Here is a 21,453-nt window from a genome sequence, read left to right as displayed (position 1 = left end):
AATAAACTCTATAACATACCTTATTTCATGAGTAAAACGGATTATTGCCTAAAGCCAGTTCATTATAAATTCACATTCACTTGCACAGTATTTCAAACCATTGCTTAAGCAAGTCACACAGAACATTTGGAATTCTCCTTGTATCTTGTATAATTGAATAATATGGAAAGGGAAAGTTTTCTAAATATGGTTCAACTTTCATCTTGCCATCCTCAGTCTTTATTACTGATTTCATACAAAATATAGAAGAACCTTCAGAGTTTTTTTTATCAGTTCCATCACTAGATATGTCAGAGATATTATCAACAATAATGAGTACAGGTACGCATTTGTTTTGTATTGCATAATTTACCCATATCTTAGATTTTTGCTTATTAAATCTACCATCTGTAATAATAATCATTAACTCATGACATTGTTTACTCAAATTAGTCCTTGATTTATCTCTCAACAACTCTGTAGCTTTCTTCAGCAAATAAGGCAAGCTATTCTGATGTGAATCAAAAGACTCTTCATTAAATTTGAATGATTCTAACAACTGTGTAGCATCATTAGTTGTAAATCTACTACTAAGTGGTAAAACTTCTCTTATAGTATCTCCACCAAATGAACAGACTCCAAAATTACCAACCTCCAATCTATTTAGTGATTGCAAAATAATAAATAAAGATTTGATTGCTATATTCTGATTTCTAGAGATAGTCATACTTTTAGAGTTGTCCACACATAACAAAACATTGAATTCACGTTTACTCGGTTTAGTTCTTCTGAGCCATATTTTGTCTTTACGATAATCGGAAGCTATATATGCAATGACTTTCTTCATAGACAAACGTTTGCCTGTTTTAAAGTCACCTTGCATTTTACCACGTACAGTAGGTTCTAGTATTATTCTTAGCTGATTCGTCAGTGAATTGACTATTGGAACTATCTCACGTTCAATTTGAGTCCATAAAATTGTAAGATTACTGGAACTATTTAGTTCTTGGATTTGATCTTCTTGATTATATACATCACATTTCAATATATTGTCACTAGAAACAAAGTTTTGTATTGACTCCTTCACAACATTTTGAGTATTTTTAGGATGAAGATCGTTTTCAATATTATTTAACAGTTCATCATTTAACTTATTCAGATAATTATCACAAGAAACCTGACTTTTTTCTTTTGTTTCTATATTGGATTTTTCATTTTCTTGGTTTATTTGATAATCAAATTTTCTATTGAAGATATCAACTTTATTGTCATTTAATTTTAAGATATTATCAGAAAACTCTTCACTTTCGTTGGATTCCAAGTTGCTATAATTATTTGTTTGTTCTACATCTGACTCCTTTTCTATCTGGAGACCTTTACTAATTTCTTGTGTATTGGTACTTAAAGCTAATCCAATAGTATTACCTTGATTATTTTTGTCAAATATATAGTCCTTATTATCATCTGGATTTAGGTTTTTGCTAGAATTATCTGTTACTATTTCATTATCTTGCCTTTCATTTCTATCTTCATCTTTGTTATCTGTTATACTTAGTAGTCTTTGTATCTTTTTAAACCATTTAGTTTCGTCTATATTGCTCATTAAAGGATTAGGAAGGCCCTGAGGAAACTTTAACGCACTACTTAGAGTTGAATTTGTTGATTCACCTAAATTATAATTGTTATCAAGAGAAGAGGTTGGATTTATATTATCTATAAATTGATTATCTTCTATATTAAAACTTTCATTCTGTAGAACCTCACTTGATATAGAGGTATTATTTTGTACACCTAATTGATTTAATTTATTGTTGGGATCTTCAACTCCAGTACTTCTAACTTGATTGCCACCATATGAGTTATTATTCTCATCTAAATTTTCATTTAGTGCTGCAATCCCATTAACTTTATCTTTATTATTAACAGAGTCATGAGAGTTGTCATGAATAAAGCTATCCTGTTCATCAGAAATTTGCTGTTCAAAGTCATTGCTTTCATCTTTTTTTTCATATATATCATTTATATCATCATCCTTCAGCTCTTTTTTGTCTAATCCTTCATCATACTCTTCAAATAGAGCTTTCACATTAGTGCTGTTATTTCCTTCCATATCACTGTTTTCTTGTTCACTCTGTTCCTTATCATCACTTACTGAGTCATTTATTGAAACATCATCTACAGAATTACCATCTACTGAAGCATCATCAACTGGATTATCATGTGTATCAAATTCAAATTCGCCTTCTTCCTGAACACTTTCTTTACTTCTCTCATCTTTTGTATCCAAACTAAGCATATTTTCTGCCTCAAATTGAAAATCCTCACTTTCTTCGTTATCACTATATGTATTTTGTGCTCTGCCTTCAGTTTCATTACTTTCATCTAATTTCTCTTGCTTCCTTTGGTACTGAGCTTTCTCGTTATTAATATCTTCCTTCTCATCCTGTTTAGCTACAATATCTATATCATTATTTAGTTCATTTCCCTCTGTTTCAATACTTGATGTTTGATCCTTGCATGGTTGGGTTTCATCACTTTTCTTGGAATCTTCTATATTGCATTGATCATTACTCAAGTCAACGCTATCCATTATTCTATCTAAATTATCCTCTTCATTTATATTCTGTTCCTCATTACAATTACTATTATTTTCATTTCTAGGCATATCCTCCAATTCGCCTTTGAAATCCTGACCAGTATCAATACCATTATTATTATTATTATTATTTGTAGAAAGACTTTCACTTTCTTGCTGCAAACCCTCTAGTATCGAATCATCCTCTATTTCTTCCGATATATCTTTTCCATTTTCCTTGGTATTGTCATCAATATTACCAAAACCTGTTCCACCTATCCATTCATCTCTGCTGTCTTTTTCTTTATAATCCTGTTCTTCCTGTTCTTTCTTACATATATTAAAGAAGTTTGTTTCAAAGAGTATATAAATAGCTTTTACAAAGTGGTTTGTAATGTAAACTTTACCCATTAACTCTTGAGCTAGATTAGATGAATTCAACAAAATATCTTCGTATAAATTAAGGATTTTGTGTATAGTTTCATTAGATTTTGGTCCTAATCGAATACAAAATAATGGTTCTAGATATTCAGGTTTGATATTAGTCACAATTTTTGTACTTATTTGTGTCAATAATTTATTCATCTCTACATAAGATATTGATTTCTCTTTATCTTCCAAATCAATTTCTCTTATCAGATCCAAACATGAATATTTAAAATCTTTTGATTTGTCTACAAGCACATACTCCATTTCTAGTAATAGTTCTTCAATATATGAATTCACACGATATATATCACTAATATTTATAATACCCAGTAAATCTTCATCCAAATTTCTTAGAATTTCAATGCATTCTCTCATCTCCTTAGTTATTTTGGTTTTATGATATATATAAACTAGATTTAACATTTGAACTCTTGCAATATAGAAAAAGTTATAGTCTGATTCTTTATTGCTATTTAATGAATGTTCTACTTCAATAGATTGTAAATGACTATTTTTAATTAGTTCATCAGTACTCAAAAATCTTTCTTTAGAATAATGCAATTTATTGTGATTATGAGTTCCACTTGAGCCGTGTAGATTTGTGATTAGACGGTATTCACATGTACTAGAGATAAATTTTGAGATTATGTCCATTATGGAAAATAATTTGAATATCTTCAATTGTATAATTTGGAATTTATCATCTTTCAACCCTCTTTCCTTATATTGCAAATTGCAAGGCATGTCAGATTTATTTATGTGGTCTTTATCTTTATGTATATAATCCTGAAATAATACTTGATTTATCAGCTCATCATTCAAATTATTATTTCTCTTCATACAAACGACATTTTTTTGCATTATTACCAAACAGTTAATCATTTTATCCTTTATACTTAGTATAGAATTGAGATAATCGAAAATTAGAAAATCCTTTATAAAGCAGTAAAATGGAAGTGATTCCTCACATTCCGCAGTATAATTAAGATTCCTAGGTATATCAAGACAATCAAAATTATCATCGAAATTACTATATTGTTTGTAATAAGAAATATTTTCTTTTGAAACATCAGAATACTGTTCAAAATCTTGAATACAGTTATCCTTGCTTCTTGCATCTTCATAGTCCTGCTTCAAAATATCTTTAATACTTTTCAGATCATCAATCTGGCCTAATAAAGTTAATATATCACATATTAATACCAATTTTGGAATACTTTCATGCAAAAGAATATTCTCTAAGTCTATACAATCTTTAATCATAGTTAATCCCAATGAAAATATTTTATTAGTTTGAATCAATGATTGATCAATATTCACCATTTGATATTTTCCACCTGCATAATATTCAACTAGTTTCGAATATACCATTACAGCTTCACATAGTGGTAATCTAACAAATTTACTAATTTCATATGTATATACTTGCATGATTTCATTAAAGGATGAATCTAGTGATATTTCTGTTAGTTTGATACAACTTGGACGTTCCAATATACCACTATTATATTCAATAGCTCTCGTATCTATGTATAAATGTGATATAATAGAAGATTTATATCTCATAAGGCTATTCAACTCTTGTGCATCTTTTTCATTAAAATTATTATTTTCATACTCGTTTGATTGTGATATATAGCTAGTAAAGTATTTCGGTAGTATATCATAATAATCGTTAATAGGTATTAGTTTGGGTATTTTATATTTATCTGTGTCCATTAGTATTTTGTAATACCTCCGTTTAACCATTTTACTCGTACTCATATCCATTAGTATATTCATTATATCACAAATGCTGTCTGATATATTTATTGCTAGTTTAATATTAATTTTAGATGAAAGTAGTTTATCTTCACATTCATTAGTCTCTACTAAAATATCTTGTTTAATCTCATTATCCTTTATAATTTTAAGTTGTACCCAGTAGTCTAAGTTTGGTAAAATTTTCAATTTAGTGCTATTAAAATTTGTTTCTTCCAAAGATTCATTTCCAAATAGTATATTCTTGGAAACTGTAAATAAATTTTCTTTATACTTCTCAGCTAAATTCTTTAATTGCTTTTGAGTTTTTCCTATTGTTTGACGAATTTTTAAATGGTCTTTAATATCCCATGTTGATAATTTTACTAAATTTTTAATCTCATTTTCTGTATTTTTGCGTATATCTTCAATGTTACCTAATATATAACTTTTCCAAAATTTTCCAATTTCAATAACTCTTGTTAGTGTTAAAAAAATACTTAAGTTTAAAGAACTAGGTATATTATATAAATGACTTTTATGTAAGTTTCCTTCGTTCATATATTTGTTTACATTAAGCTCAAATATAATGGACTGCAAATATTCTATTGACTCAAGTCTTAATTTATATTCACCAATAGGAGAATATATTAAATAGTCTAATAGTAAATTATATGTTTCCCATATTGATGAAGACTTATTCAAATTGAAGCTTTCCTTTTTATCAGGTAATAAGGAGTAACAAGAGAACTTGGATCCAACTGTTTTAATATTATCTATGTAATGCTCTTCAGATATAATGTTTGGACTTTTACACAGGGTATCAAATTGTTTGTACTGATCTAAAATAATAGTCAATAACTTCCCAAACCACAAAGATGCCGAGTTGTCAAAGTACTCATGAACATCCTCCAGTAGTAATTCCCATGAATCTATCTGATATTGCCTCATTTTAAATAAGCAATTCCTCAATTTTTCAATATGCAAGATTAGAGAATTTTCAATATTTAAGTTTAGATGTCTACCCTCTTTAATATAAAGTTGCCATGGCTCACATCGTACTAGTATAAGTTCAATATATGCAATAACTACAACTATATTGATATTAAATAATTTCATTGTACCTAATTTTTGCAATACAATTTGGATTGATAGTAGTATTGGGTGCTGTTGATATTCTCTTAGTAGTATATTTATATGATCTTCAAAGCTAATGATTATATTTGGTAAATTTAAACTCAACAGTAAAAAGGTACAATCCTGTAATTGGTTAGTACATGATTCTTTTTTAAATTTATCCAAATTTCTTTCAGTAGAAATTCTATTAGAGTATTTAATAAGCAAAAGCTGAATGTAATATAAGTAATTCTCAGATTTCATCTTTGAGTCCAAAGGTAGTAACATTTGTTGAATTAAAGACGAAAAAGTATCTTTACTATCATATCTCACTTTGACTGATACCAGCCTTAATATATAATTTCGAAGTACCTCTTCAAGGCATTGGCTTCTAGTATCAATATAGTTTTCATAGTTGAATAACAATTCATTATCATCTATGAAGTTATTTCTGTTATATACAGATAATCTTTTAATAGTATTCATTATTGCTCTACACAAAAGCTTAATATTCATATATTTAGCATTTAACTCGTTAACTTTTGCATCCTCACTATTATTGCTGGTACTCTTAATAGTCACTGAAATCTCTTTAATATAATCATTTATATCACCATTTAGTAGCAATTTGCCACTTTCATCTTCATATTCACTACCTATCATTCCCACAACTATTGAACTATCTAATTCAGTTATATCAAGTGCTGGCAAGTCCTCCAATCCATTACTCTGTACCATATTCTTGTTCGTTTCTGGACCACAAACTTCCTTTTGTTCAAATTGTAAGCTAAGAGTTGTATTCAACTTTGCTAACTCTGCATTATATAGATCTATGTAAGTACTTGTATCTATTAATGTCTCCCATATAGTTAAAGAATTCCTAGATATATGGGAGAAAGAGCCAAATGCTGAAACAAGCAATAAACGTTCTTGTTCATATAAATTTACTACTTCCACTGCATTTGGTAGATCAGAGTAGCTTTTTACTGCAAATATATTATAACTGTCAAATGGTACAACCAAATTATAGTGATTTACTTGGTTCCTAGTTCTTAATGAGCAGTTGCAACATTCATGAGATATGGCACATGCAAAAGTGCACTTTTTGGACATACACAATGTTGAGTTACTTTCCATAAGATTTGAGACTAAATAAATTAATGAGGCTCCTATTGATAAAGAATATAAAATTAATTTTATTGGTTTCAAAATATCATCATAACACAAAATCACATCAGGATCTAAATTGGTGTATAATGAACTATTCAATGAGCTTATTAATGATAAAAAGTTATCAACTGTAGTAAAATTGAAAGATTCCAATAAGAATTGTTTTCTAATATCCAATTCTCCGAATTTTAACTGTCCTAATAAAGATCCAGTACGATCACTTAAAATCCTAATAAATTGACTATGAAGAACAGCTGATTGAATATTTCCAACACACTCAATTACTGCCTTTGTATTATCTAGTGGCTTACAATTAAATTTTGATCTATCACCATGTACAAATTGTAGGTTTCTTAAAATATTACCAAATTTGAATTGGTTAATTTCTTCCATTATATCATTTATATTTTGAACTAAGCCCTTCATTATATTATTTTCTATTTTAATAACTGACTCATTAATGGAATGCGATGCTTTCATTAATTTCTCAATATAGCAGTATTCAGTTTCAAAGTGATCCTTCTCTATTAGTTCAAAGTATTTTTCTTTTGTCTTATAATTTGAAGAATAATCAACCTTTTCAAGTGAACGATGATGATATTCTAAAGGTAGGGATATTATCATAATGCTTGAATATAATATTATAATAGAACAACTCACAAGTGAATCTGTAAACCCACTAAATAAAAAGTAATTCAATATTTTAATGTATTTAATAAATAGTTCTAGTAATTCCCCTATCTTCTTTTTAAATAGTACATTATCCTGAATCTTCTTATTAATAATATCCGAAGATCTTAGTTCACCATTACTCAATAGTTCTAGGTTTTTGTAATCAATATTATCTATATAAACGTATTCTAACTCATTGAAGCTCTTATTCTGAATATTTGATAATTCAGCAATTATCTCTTCAATAGAACAACCCAAATTAATTAATTCACTGTTATTATTACCATCTAAGTAATCAAGTATTACTGGCAAAATACTCTTTACTTTTATCGAGATATTATTGAAACCATTTAAAAGTAAGAAGTAAGCCATATTTGACATTGTCATTTCTAACAAAAATCTCACTAGTAATGACTCAACTGATATTCTACATCTCTTAATTTCATCCCTGTAATTAATTATTTTGTGATTCTTAATTCTCATCACATTTGAAATGAAATATAATTTATCTTTAATATCTATGGAATCTTTTATAGAAATCCCAGCAATTCTCTCAGATATGAAGTTCAACCCAATTGTCATCATTGATAATGGATGGAGTTTTAAAATAGACTTCATTATTTTACTAGAAGATATTGACAAAATCACTTGTTCATCCTCATTTTCCAAATCTGCTTCACTTTGTCCCTTCCTATGTATATTCATATTCTTGTCCCTATCAAGTATTAAGCTGTATGATATATTTGCTAGTATTGACTTAATATTGTCTAATTTAGTAACTTTAGGTTGAAAATTTACTTCGATCTCTGGAAACAGTGAGAATACAATTCTTGAAAGGAGTTGATGTATTTTATATTGGTTAGCCAGTTTAATTGACAATTCTTCATTCCGGCATCCAGCTGACTCTAAATATTCAAACAAAAAACCTAAGGATTGAAGATCAGTAATAATATTAATTATATTAGTAAACGATGTATCAATATCAAGAGGATTTAATTTTGATATTGAATCCTTGCTATATATTATGTTAAGTCCTTCCTCTAGTATATTAGTTAGATGAAAGGATAATTTCAACAATAAATTAGAATTGAAGACATTTCTAGATAGGTTCCCTAATTGAAGTTTTTCCAAATATAAGACATATAATAAGTGATTGACATAATTTATTGTATGACTTTCAATTAATTTAAGTGGAAACAGTAAAGAATTTGCAGAAATATATTCATCATACTTCTCAAAATATACTTGACTCTTTGTTTCTTCTTTATTTGAGTTACAAGTAAGTAAGTTTCTCAGTTTTATTAGAATACTTTCCCACTTAATGTTATACATATCAGTATTTACATCTGAAGAAAGTTTCTTATTAGTATCTAGAATTTTGTATAGTTTATTATTTCTCTTAAATAACCTTACTGATCTTTCAATAAATTCAAAATTGCATAGTTTAATTTGAGATATAAGATTTAAAGCTCCATTTAAATCATTTTTAAATACTGATATTATTCTATCCCTAATTCGTGCTATACCCAAATCTTCAAACTTGGTATTCATTCCTGGACAACTAAGTAAGTTAAATAAACCCAATTGGATTTGCAGTGCTTCATTTCTTATATATACTTGAAATCCACAAAATAGTCCATTCATAAAATTATTTATTACAACCCTCTCAATATAACTTTCCATATGAATAGGTTTCTCTATTCCGTCTTCAATAATAGTTAGGTCTAAATCAGAAACTTTCCAATTGCTCTTAAAATTCCATATTAGACTTTCCAAGTAATTGTACAGTGCTGTTGATCCAATAACATTCTTCAATTCTGATCTGTGCCTAGAAATTTTTTCAATATTACCATATAGTGCAAAACTTAAATTAACTATATCCTCACCTAGAAATTTCCAGATACTAATCATTTCAATTGCCATTGTAGGTGAATCTTCAATATTTGGAGTAGAGATCATATTTATAAATAGTTCCAAGATATTAAATACTTCAACATATAACAATATTGTATCGCAATCTATATATTGCTTCAGTTCATAGGACTCTGTTTTATTTATATTATTCTCTAGTGTATTTTCATTTAAATTGAAAAATACTTTATTATTATTGTTTTCTAATATGTTCAATATATCTTCATATACATAACTTATAATTAAAGATATAAACTTCTTTATGTTGCTTAATATTAAGATTGGACTAGTGAGGACTATTTCATTAATTAATGATAAAGTATATAGCTTATCCTTACACTCTTGAGATTCATTAATGTAAGAAGACTTTAAATATTGAAACAATATATCACAATTCAATATTGAAGACTTTAGGTCCATTTCATGTTTATTATTGGAAAAAAATTTGTTTACACTATATAACAAAGTGGAAGTGTAAATAGGTAAGTTCCATTCGTCCAACTGAATTATTGGATGAAGTATGATATTTACACCAGTATGAATTAGCTTGCTTATACCCTTCATAAATGAAAAATTAACACTTTGAGCTGAATTTATGAAATAACTATCATATTTCATTAGTGATACTATACATTCTTGATTATATATTATTCTCATACTTTGTGATATTAATTTATTGTATGAAAAAGTTAATTTCTGTTTTTTTTTTATTTGATTACTAGGACTCCATATATCATATAAGCATTCAACAAGATTGTTTTTATAAATATTGAGTAATTCATCAATTGAATCTTCACCAATTTCTAGGGAAATGTTCTTAATAAACAACACTCTATCTTCTATATCAAATTCTGAAGTATATTTGAAGAAGATACAAAACTTCTTGTACAAATCCCATACATATTCACTATTTTTAAAAGATATTTTCAATGAGTCTATTTGATTTAACGTAGAATTTGTAGTCCTTATTCGTTGCTGTTGAGAAATATTATTTGAGAAAATAATAGAAGCTTGTAACAAAATTTGAGATGGAAAGCTCATAGATTTATCAGTGTATATATTGCTTAATTGAAGGGGTTGCTCAGTATTATACTTTAATTCCCTGAAATTCATAACTTTTATTGTTGTTCTTATAGCTGACTGAAGTATTTTTTCTATTAAAAACATGTTGGATGAATTGGAAAAACGATATAAATCCAGGAATGTACTAGTTAGTAGATTCAGATGTTGTAATTGAACATTATTATTTATAGCTAGTGAATTATTACCAATATCGTCTACTTCACTTAATGCTAATACAAATTCTGATAATAAACTTGAAAACATCAAATCTTGCCACTTTATGTAGAATGAACTTTTTAAAAATATATTTTCAAGAATATATGCCTTAACATCTGAACACAATTGTTCTATATTTTCTAGAGCTAACTTCATTTCATTACTTGATAAGAAACATTTAGTGATATGAATTACTTCATTTTTTAATAATAGGTTTGATTGATCACCATTGAAAAGAGTATAACTTATCTCCAAAAGAATATTTATAAGTTTAATGAAGCAACCAATTAATATGTATACAGCTGGCATTATATTTAACACTGAATTACAATATCTACTATCAAATATCTTGTTATAAATGTTGCAGTTTTTCAGTGCAGGAGAATAAAATAAACTAGAAAACCAAAAATTAGCTTCCGCCTGCAAAATTGGATGAATAGTCTCATAGGAAAGCATAAAATCTTCAATAAAGTGTCTGCACAATGAACATTTATCAATTTTGATTGTTATTAGCTTTGTAAGATCATTTATTGCATTAATATTTCCAATCTTGCTACTTCCAATACTTAATAAATCATCCTTAAATACTTTATCTAGAAGATCTTGAAGAAATATTGGAATGCATGGTTTAAGTATTTCATTTACAAATGTAAAATGCTTTCCTTTAAAATCCAGAGACATTTTCCCAAATAAACTGTTGTCATCTATCTCACTAACTTTCTCTGTACAATGTTGCATGTATTCTTCCTGACTAGTTGAGATGAAAAGTTCAATACAACGATTTTTAAGTGCATTGCTTATGAATTGACTTTGATTTAACTCGAAAATGTTGCTCCTTACAAAGAATATGCGGAAGTTAGGATGTCGTTTAATATATTTAGCTTCGCCACTTTCAGTAATAAATAGATCATTTGTTTTATCTTCAATTAATGCATTTAATCTATCTAATAGAGCTGATGAGCAATTCTGGATATTTTTAATTATAATCCATTCACCAGCAATAATTGCCTTTATAAGGTCTGAATATACAAATTCAAATTGTGGATAGTTAGTCTTCCTCCTTTTTTCATTATTTTTTAAGAGTAATAATTTTGAATCTATCTCTTCAAGTGAAGCCTTACAACTTTTAGATAGCTCTTCTCTATGATCAAATTCTGTTTTAATGTACTTCATCCATATTTCTATGATTTCAACAAGCTTATTATCTAATATTGAACTCGATTCACTTTCAACCACTCCTATATAAATTTTATCTGTGTACTTCCTGGATAAGCCTTCTATTTCATTGTATAAAGATGTTAACTTAAAGAATTTCTCCCAAAAACAAATATAAGTATTATTGTCCATATTTTTAGTAAGAATTTTCTTGGAATTTCTCAAAAGTAGATCTTTGCAGTATAGGAATATGTATTTGATTGTATTTATAATATCAATAATTATTATATCATTGTTGTATTGTTGGAAATTTCCAATTATATCATTTGTATCTATTGAAGGAGTCATATTTATTTCCTTCACAGTAATATTATCAAAAGCAAAACTTGATAATGAGTAAATGCAACTAGTTATGTTCTCTATATCTTCAACTTCACAGCCAATCATTAATGGCTCATTAATTAAAATACATTCAGCCATTATAAGAGTATATTTCTTCAAATATAACGGTATTGAATTTAGATCTAAAGCTGCTTTAAAATGGTTTTGTCTTGAAGGAGCTAAATTGGAATTTGATGTATTTATAGATTGATATAAATATGTATTAATAGGTAAATGTCCAATATAACAGTTAACCGAACTTTTATTAAATTCAAATCTCTTAAGTGCAAAATAAGGCTGATTAATTATATAATTTGATATTGTTGATAACTGATTACAGTTGAATGTAAAGTATAGACGGATTTTTTTATGTATAATTTTCCATATATTATTTTTGTCTATTTCACATTGGAGTCTTGATATACAAATAATTTCGACACTATGATATAATGACTGTAATAAATGAAGATACTTTCTTGGGATATCACCTGAGAGAACACTTGGAAATCTGGAAACATGAAAATCCTGAGTATTTTCTGTAGCCAAATTGAAGTTATATTGAACTAATTCAAGTAAATGAATAGCATCCCGTAAGTTCCATTCCCAATCATTTCCATTTTTAAGAGGTTTTATTTCTCTGTGGTAACTCCTAATAGATAAAATAATATCAATAGATACTTTTATAATCTTTTCTGGTAAATTTGAGTAGAGTGACATCCCAATAGTATAATAATCTTGTGGATTTAATTTCTTAATGCTTAATTTTGTAAATCTATTTAAAAAACTTTGAGGAAGTCCCTTTCTTCCACTACCTTCAATTACTGGATTTTGTGTTGCAAATATCCGAAAGTTTGGATGGCATGTAACTAGTTGTCCTATTTCTGGAATATAAACATTCCTCCTATGATCCATAATACTGTTTAAACCTTCTAATATTTGCTGGGTAGCCAAGTTTAATTCATCTAGGACTACCCAATCACCTTGACGCATTGCTCTTAATAAAATCCCATCAGACCACCTTATCAGAGAATTAGAAATATCTTGTGTTTCTAGTGATTCATCACTTATATTTATATCTAAACTTTGATTTTGCCTTTTCTGCGGAATTTCACAACCAAATAAGTCAGTTAAGTCAGTTTGCTCACTTAAGTTTATGCGATGTAACTTCATACCTATCATTTTTGAAATTATACCAACAGATGCTGTCTTTCCAATACCTGGTGAACCTTCCAGTAAAATAGGTTTCTGAATACTCATAGCCCTTAATACACATGCAATATTCCTCAAGCTGGTAGGTGCACATAATGTAAATCTATCCTTTGTACTTTTTCTTTTCCAAATCTTATAGTTATCATTTTGACATAATCGCCTTATTTTAAATGGGCCAATAGATACCTCATCTTTATAGTTAGCCTCTGAGAACCATGCCTTTGATCTACTTAAATTTAATTCAGTAATCCATGCTAATCCTTCCTCTTCAATAAATCTATGCTCTAAAATTTCAAAGATAGCTTTCTTTATTTCTTGTTCGCAAGTGAAATAATCATCTTTCTTATTAATAAACTTGTTACTCGAAATTTTTCTAATTAATGGAGTTATTATGATATCAACAGCTATATATAAAAGCCTTTTAATTAGCATCATTTCTAGTATTGGTCTACCTTCATTGAAGTTACTATTAGTGTAATCTGTAATAGTTAAACATCCACCATGAATAAATACTTCACAAACTGAAAGTATTAATAAAATCCGCTTAATAATTATATCCAAATCTTTATAACTACACAAAATCTCTGATAGTCTAGATTTCAGCCATAATTCATTTTCTGTTTGATCCATGTAAAAGCTATAAACTTGAATGAATGTATTTGAGACGAAATTAGACCATGATAATACATCTCTTATTGAAAATACTAAGTTGTTAGATTGTACATGAATATATAGAAGTTCCATAGGCATAGATGGAAAATTACTTTCGCAAAAGTTCTTAATCACATTCTCATTACCATTTAAGTCATTTTCATGCATCACTGAGGCAAATAAAATAGCTCTTGAAGTGTAATTGATAATATCCTCATTTTCGAAATATTTTTGGGTTATTTTTAAATTATTTCTTATAAGCTTTTCAATGTCATCCTTTAGATTATATAATGAAAGTAAGGGAATGAATATTTCGGTAAAGCGATTTCTAAGAGCCGGAGATAACTCACGTTTCCCATAATCTCCTCCTGGATTCATCGTTGCAAAAATTCGGAAATTAGGGTTAGCTTTGATAAACATTCTGGAGTTTAAGCTATTAGTACTATCACTTTTTTCAGTTATTGTGATAGTACGATCTTTCCCATTTTCTAGTAGTGAATTTAGTCTTTCAATTACAGAGTCATCACATAAGTTTATTTCATCTAACAGCAGATAATTCCCACTTTTCATTGCTTCTATAACAGGACCATCTTGCCATTCAAATAGGGCACCCTTTTCATTATTTGTTTGATCCTTTTGGTACTGAAAAAGAATTTCATTGGCTTTGGATAGTAAATAAAAATAGTTACTATCTAAATCACCTGTCTTAAGTCCAATACTTTCAGATAATAATGTTTCTATTTGTTCCTTTAGGGACTTGAAAGATAATTGGAATTCACCATACAATTTTTGATTAATGTATTTATCTTGATCACTTATGATCTCAACTACGTGCTTTATTAAATCTAAAATTTCTTGAATATAAACATTAAAATTATTATTGCAGTGATTAGAATTAGCTAAACAAGAAAATTCGTTTAGTAAATTTTTAAGCTCTTGTCTAAGTTGAGTGGCTGCATCTCTACTTGGTCTTAAAGAACCCAACATATCACCAGCTTCAATATGCTGATGACAATTTATAACATATAAACGCCTTCCTTTTGCAGAAGCAAATTCCTGGCAAATAGTCGTTTTGCCACATCCAGTTGGACCAACAAGTAAAACAGGTTCATCAAACTCAATACAATAGTTAACTAGCCTAGCCATTCTTTTAAAAGTATCAGTCATAATAATATTTCGTGATTCCTTTAGTAGTTTAATGGGTTCTTGTAATTTGTTTGGAAATGAATAAGTACTAGATTCATTGGTAATAGTAAGCTTTGGTTTCTTCCTCTTGTTACTGTTTTTTATATCAAGTTCTTCATGCTCATACTCTTTAATGGTGGCACTTAGAATATCATTCAATTTTATATTTAAAAGTTGACAATTCTTCAACAATATCTGGGCAACCTCAACTTTGTCCTCTTCATTTCTTATTCTTTCTCCTATTAAAAAGAATCCTTGGACTAATAATTCATATTTATCGATATTTTTAGTAAGCCTATTACCCCATCTTAACAGATCTCTAACTGTCATAAAGCTCATATCTCCAGAAAATAGTTGTGAAGTCAATCTATGTTGCTGGAGTTCAGTAAATATATTAACCATTGTTTCTGCATATGAAGGTGGTATGATACATCTACTTGATAATATTGTCACCAATTCATTACTTACGATGTTATCTATGTAAATTTCGACAAATCTATTACGAAATGCTTGAGATAATACCTTCCTTCCACCATAAATATTGCCTGCAGGATTTTGTGTTGCAAACAATTGAAAATCAGGATGTGCTTTAATTGTTTCTCCAGTTTCAGGTAAAAAAATTTCTCTATTGGAATCTAAAAGACGATTTAAAGACTCCAAAACTTCACTAGGAGCAAGGTTTAATTCATCTAATACTAGCCAGTAACCTTTTCTTGCAGCAGTAACCAGTGGTCCTTCAGTATAAATTAAATTCCCAGTTTCTAAGCATGGCATATATCTTCCAAAGTATTCCTCAATATCAGTATGTTCGTGGTTGTTTATTCTGACAAATTTGTGTCCTGTAATTTCAGTGACAAATTTAATCAGAGATGTTTTACCTGTAGATGTTGGGCCTTCAATCAAAATTGGATTTCTACATCCAGATAAAATTCGTACAATTTTTGTTAAGTTTTCAAGTACAGATGGTGTTATCACAAATTCCCTTCTCATTTCATCTATAATTTCATTATCTAGTATCTCCTCCCCAGTCTTAATGATATATCCATTAATATCTATATATTTTGCCATCTGTGAGCCTAAAACATTTCCTTTTTGTAAATCTTTTTGTGCAATCAAACTAGAAAAATTGATATATGGAGCTTCAAATACATTTAGTCTCAAAAGATTATCTGTTCTCACATTTGAGATATTTTGTATTTTACTGATACCGAGAATCCGTCTAACAAGTGCTTCTACTCGTTTGAATGAGTCACTAATTAGTGGTGTTGCAAAGCTCATGAGTATACCATCCAATATAGTTGTGAGTATGTTATCACTAGTTCTATGGTTAGTCATAAGTTTGCCGTTTAATTTCCACTGATTTTGAATACAAAGTATATTTCTAATATAGCATAAACTATTTGTAAAAGTTCTTAAAGAATATTGTGGTGCTCCATATCCATTACCTTCTATACCAATTGTAATTTCATGTTTGTTAGAAAGGGACTTCAATTCCAGATATATATCTACAAGAACACTAATTTGTACTTGGTTAGTTATTAGTACGTCTTTCATGTATTCATATACAATATCTTCCAAATCTTTTCTTGAATATACCTCATCTACAAAGTATTCAGTAAATAGACATCTAACAAGATATGGTAATTCGCGTTTACCAGGAGTTGCACGTATTCTAGAAGTCTTTAGAAAATTAGATGATTCTATAGTGGATTCAGATATGTTAGAGCTGTTTGTATTGTTTATGAGCTCATCTAGAATTTTTTTATTATCAATAATATCCAATGGGACAGATGAAGGGTTCATACATGCAAACAACCGAAATCTTGGATGTACCTCAATTATTTCATTTCCCTTTTCAGGGATTAAAAAAGTTACTTTCTTGCTATACATAGATATTTTACAATTTCCTACATTTCTGCAGCAATCTCTACTAAGTATAGGTATGAGTCTTTGCAGAGTATCATTAGGTGCAAGGTTAATTTCATCAAGAATTATCCAATGTCCTTCTTTAATTGCTTTAGTTAGAATGCCATCAATAAACTGAAATTGAGGGGATAAATTAGATTCCAATTTAGATTTATTTGGAGAGTTTCTTATTCTATTGTCCATCAATAAATTTGTACATGTTGCATCTATCTCACACCAATAAGTGATTAGTTCCCAGATGTTTTCTACATTTGTTTTATTCATCCAATTACGTTTTTTATTGGGATACATCTTTTGGATTAATATTTCAGATGTATTTGGTGTATTAATCTTAATTTTGGATTCTTCAAATTTACTAGAATTGCCAAAATTATGTTTGCTTTTATCACAAATTACCTCTTGATACTGTGAGATAATAGTTTTCGTTACTTTCTGAATTATTTGCAAAGTTTTTAACCACTGTTTTTTATTTATTAGATCAGTAAGTTTTTGTAGTACTGCAGAATTCTTTTTTTTACTAATATTGCTTCGTTCCAATAATACAACATAGTCATTATACAAGGAACGAATATCTACTCCAATGTAATTCGGTTTATATGATCCAATCAAGTCACTTGACTCACTTTGTTCACTAAAATTATAAATCAAAAGTTGGCACTTATTGATATTATTGGGTAAATTTGCATAATACAATGAATGAAGCTGCTGTATTACAGTTGTTTTCCCTGTTCCTGTATCTCCAACTAGTAAAACAGCTTCGTTATTTCTAATTGATAATGTTAAGTCATATAATAATTTTGAGTGGATACTTGTATAGGAATAATTAGACTGTGATGTATATACAATTGAGTTATCCGATAAAGAAGAGTCTAAAGTTTCCTGAAACTCTATTCCATTATTTTGAGGAGTGTCTAAATATTCTTCCATATTATTCTCATTTCTGTCTTTTTCATACTCAAATTTTAGACTACAACCAAGTATCTCATTTCTAATACCATATCTACCTTGATACTTCTCAATCATAAATCTTTGATTTCTAATACAGTCAAATACTTGAGCTTGATTTAAATTAAAAGCACTACAAAATACAAGATATGCTTTGATTCTAAATTTAATAAATGGAATATGGTCAGCCAAAGTATTACAAGCATGAAAGCAAATTTTAAGTTTCATCGATTCAGTCAAGAAGTACCCACTGAGATAATCACTTTCATCCTGAGGAGTAATATTTGTATTTTGATTTCTGAAAATAAATGACACTCTCTCACATGATATAACAAAATCTCTACTTGATGGGATTCTAATGTTGATATTCAGTAATTTTTTATTTGTATATAGCATATTGCAAATATTGAAATATCCACTTATTAGACAACCAATAAATGGAGTTAACTCTGGGAATATTACCTTTAATCTTTGTTCAAAATCTAAATCAGTTGGGCTATTAATGTATTCTAGAAACCACTTAGAGTGCTGAACCGAAAGAGGGTTGTCACTTGTTAAATTAGGAACCTGCATTTCCTTAGTAATCAGCTTAAAGTATTCAATTTCAAGATTAATATTGTGTTTAATGTTTTTATATTCATTATCTAATATCTCGTCAATGTTATCATGTACCTTTACCTGTACTTCCTTAAACACCTCAGGATTTATAGCAACATGTTTATCCAAGTCTTCATTATTTATTATCACTGTCCCAAATAAGCGGAAATTTGGATGTATTTTGATTCTACTATTTAATTCAGGAATATCTAAATACCTTGAAACAATACCATGTTTAAATTTACAGCTACTGATTATGTCAACAATTTCATTGATCTTAGCCATTACATCTGATGGAGCATTCCCAATATTTTCAATTAGTAACCAAGATCCATTTATCATACATTCTGCAAGGATACCATATTTCCAAACAAAATCCCCAGGTTTCTCACCGCAAATCCATGCTCCCATTAAGGTTTTGCTATCTATAGAGCTATCTAAATAAAGACTTATAATATTACCATTAGTTCTACTTAACTGATTATATATTAAATTAGAGTTGTCATTATTTCTTGATATGTTGGCTTTATAGATGTTTAAAGCCACATTAAGTAAAGTATTATAAATACGTAAACCATTCATTATATTTTCAATAAATAACAAAGGTCTGTTAGCTATCACAGAAGCCAGAACTTTTTTTAGCATACTACTTTGTGTATCCTTATTATAAATATTCAGATAAGTATTCTTATCTTTCCATAATTCAGATATACTTAATATTCTATCATTATCAATATCAAGTTTTTTTTGTGAGTCTATGAGACAACTATGAATTAAACATGAATATATAAGTTTCTTAAGAATAGAAAAATTAGTTGGATTTCTTAAAAAATCGATAGTATCCAGTGGGGGAGGTAATAATATTAGCTTTGTAATGTAATATTCAATCTTTGAAAGCTCTCTAGGTAGCTGTAATAGTTGAATACTTCTGGAAAAATCCAAAATATTATACATTTCATAGTATTTTAGCTTTTCTTTTTCGTTATATGAATTAATACTAGTAAACAATCTAATACTTAAATATACTGTTGGTTTACTTGAAGTTACCTGGTTGCAACCACTTTTGTTAAAACCATTGATAAGACATTTTAAACACTTTGTTAAGTCACTTCTTAATAGTATATCTTTAACAATTTGTAAATTTTCACACAATAAAATTAATGATCTCAGAATTCTTAATATATTTAAGTATTTATCAAAATTCTCATTGGACTTATAGTCCACAATATTGATAAAATTATTAATGTAGTTTACGATTAAATCAATATCCTTCAGTCTAAATTCAGTATCTGTCCAAAAATTAATTGTATACTCTTTTATTAATGGAATGTGTACTAGACTAGAATAAAAGTACCATATATTTCCAATAAGTATAGGGTTGTCAATATTTATAAAAGAGTCTTTTTTATGATGGAACATAAAATCAGTAAAAATAGAATTTAAGTTACTGATATCACCCATAGTTATATTAAATAAGACAAATATAAACCAAGGATTACGTTTAAGAAATATGTGGGATATTTCAGGTGTTAATGATCCATATATATAGTAATTAGTTAGCAATTCACCGAATTTTTTGGTATATAAAGAGGTTATATCATTAACTTCACATAAGGTCTCTTTTAGATCATTATATAATTTCTTAATATGATTAATATTGCTATGAATAGTAATATGATCACCGATACCTTGTAGATTTTGAATCTCCTCATATTCTAGTAAATCCTGATATATTAAATCTAGCTCTATAGCTAGATCAGCTATATTCTTCTCCATTAGTTCTTCAAAGACCTATATAATTTGGATGATTGAGACTATTGAATAAAGTACTTTGATTATTATAATTATTATAAAGTATTCAGTTCTACCCTGGAAAATTTAAAAGTCGCTTTAGTATGTGTATCTATACAAAATTAAGTATTCCAAATAAGATATTCTAATTTATAACGTTGCTGTATTTATATTATATAAGCATAAGAAGATTTATACATTTAGAAAATAAACAGAAGAATGTCAAAGAATGACATTCTATATCAAAAGGCGGTATAAAAAAACCGCTGCTAAAAACCATCATACGAGAGTGTCTATTTACTAATATACTACCTGTAATAGGTGTACCCCGGCACGCCGTACTGATGTGATATCTCGAACCAATCTTTCGCCTTTTACTAAAGATTGCCGTGTCGCGTCAGCTGGGTGGTAGTCTCTACCATTTCAAAAATATTTGGGGGCACAGTGTGCCCTAACAAACCATAAACCAATGTATCTCCAGGGATAGCGCAGGGATGTAGGGAATAGGAATATAGAGATGTAAGAAATAGGAACATAGAGATGTAGGGAATAGGAATATAGAGATGTAAGAAATAGGAACATAGAGACACGGGAGGCAGGAGTACAGAGGTGTGGGGGGCCCACCAAGGTGACCCATCGAGCCCCCACACTCCACACCCGCGCACATATAGCAGCACCGGGGTAGGCCGCCCACCCCGCCCAGGCCCTGGCGATACATTAGCTTAATGAGGTAGCCCCTTAGG

At 28.6% G+C, this 21,453-nt stretch overlaps 1 protein-coding gene across 1 annotated transcript; it reads right to left on the bottom strand.

Moving 5' to 3' along the window:
• Positions 1-76: 76 nt before the first annotated feature.
• Positions 77-20,695, bottom strand: cand_009130 (uncharacterized protein; the record flags this gene model as incomplete). Its single annotated transcript, XM_067211153.1, has 2 exons — positions 77-10,443; positions 10,501-20,695. 2 exons carry the CDS (start codon positions 20,693-20,695, stop codon positions 77-79), a joined length of 20,562 nt encoding a protein of 6,853 aa, XP_067069268.1.
• Positions 20,696-21,453: the final 758 nt, after the last annotated feature.

This window comes from Cryptosporidium andersoni, assembly GCF_001865355.1.
Source record: "Cryptosporidium andersoni isolate 30847 chromosome Unknown contig_31, whole genome shotgun sequence".
Lineage (NCBI taxonomy): Eukaryota > Apicomplexa > Conoidasida > Eucoccidiorida > Cryptosporidiidae > Cryptosporidium > Cryptosporidium andersoni.
The sequence above is the reverse complement of the archived record's forward strand: the minus strand, read 5'-3'. Positions and strand labels throughout refer to the sequence as shown.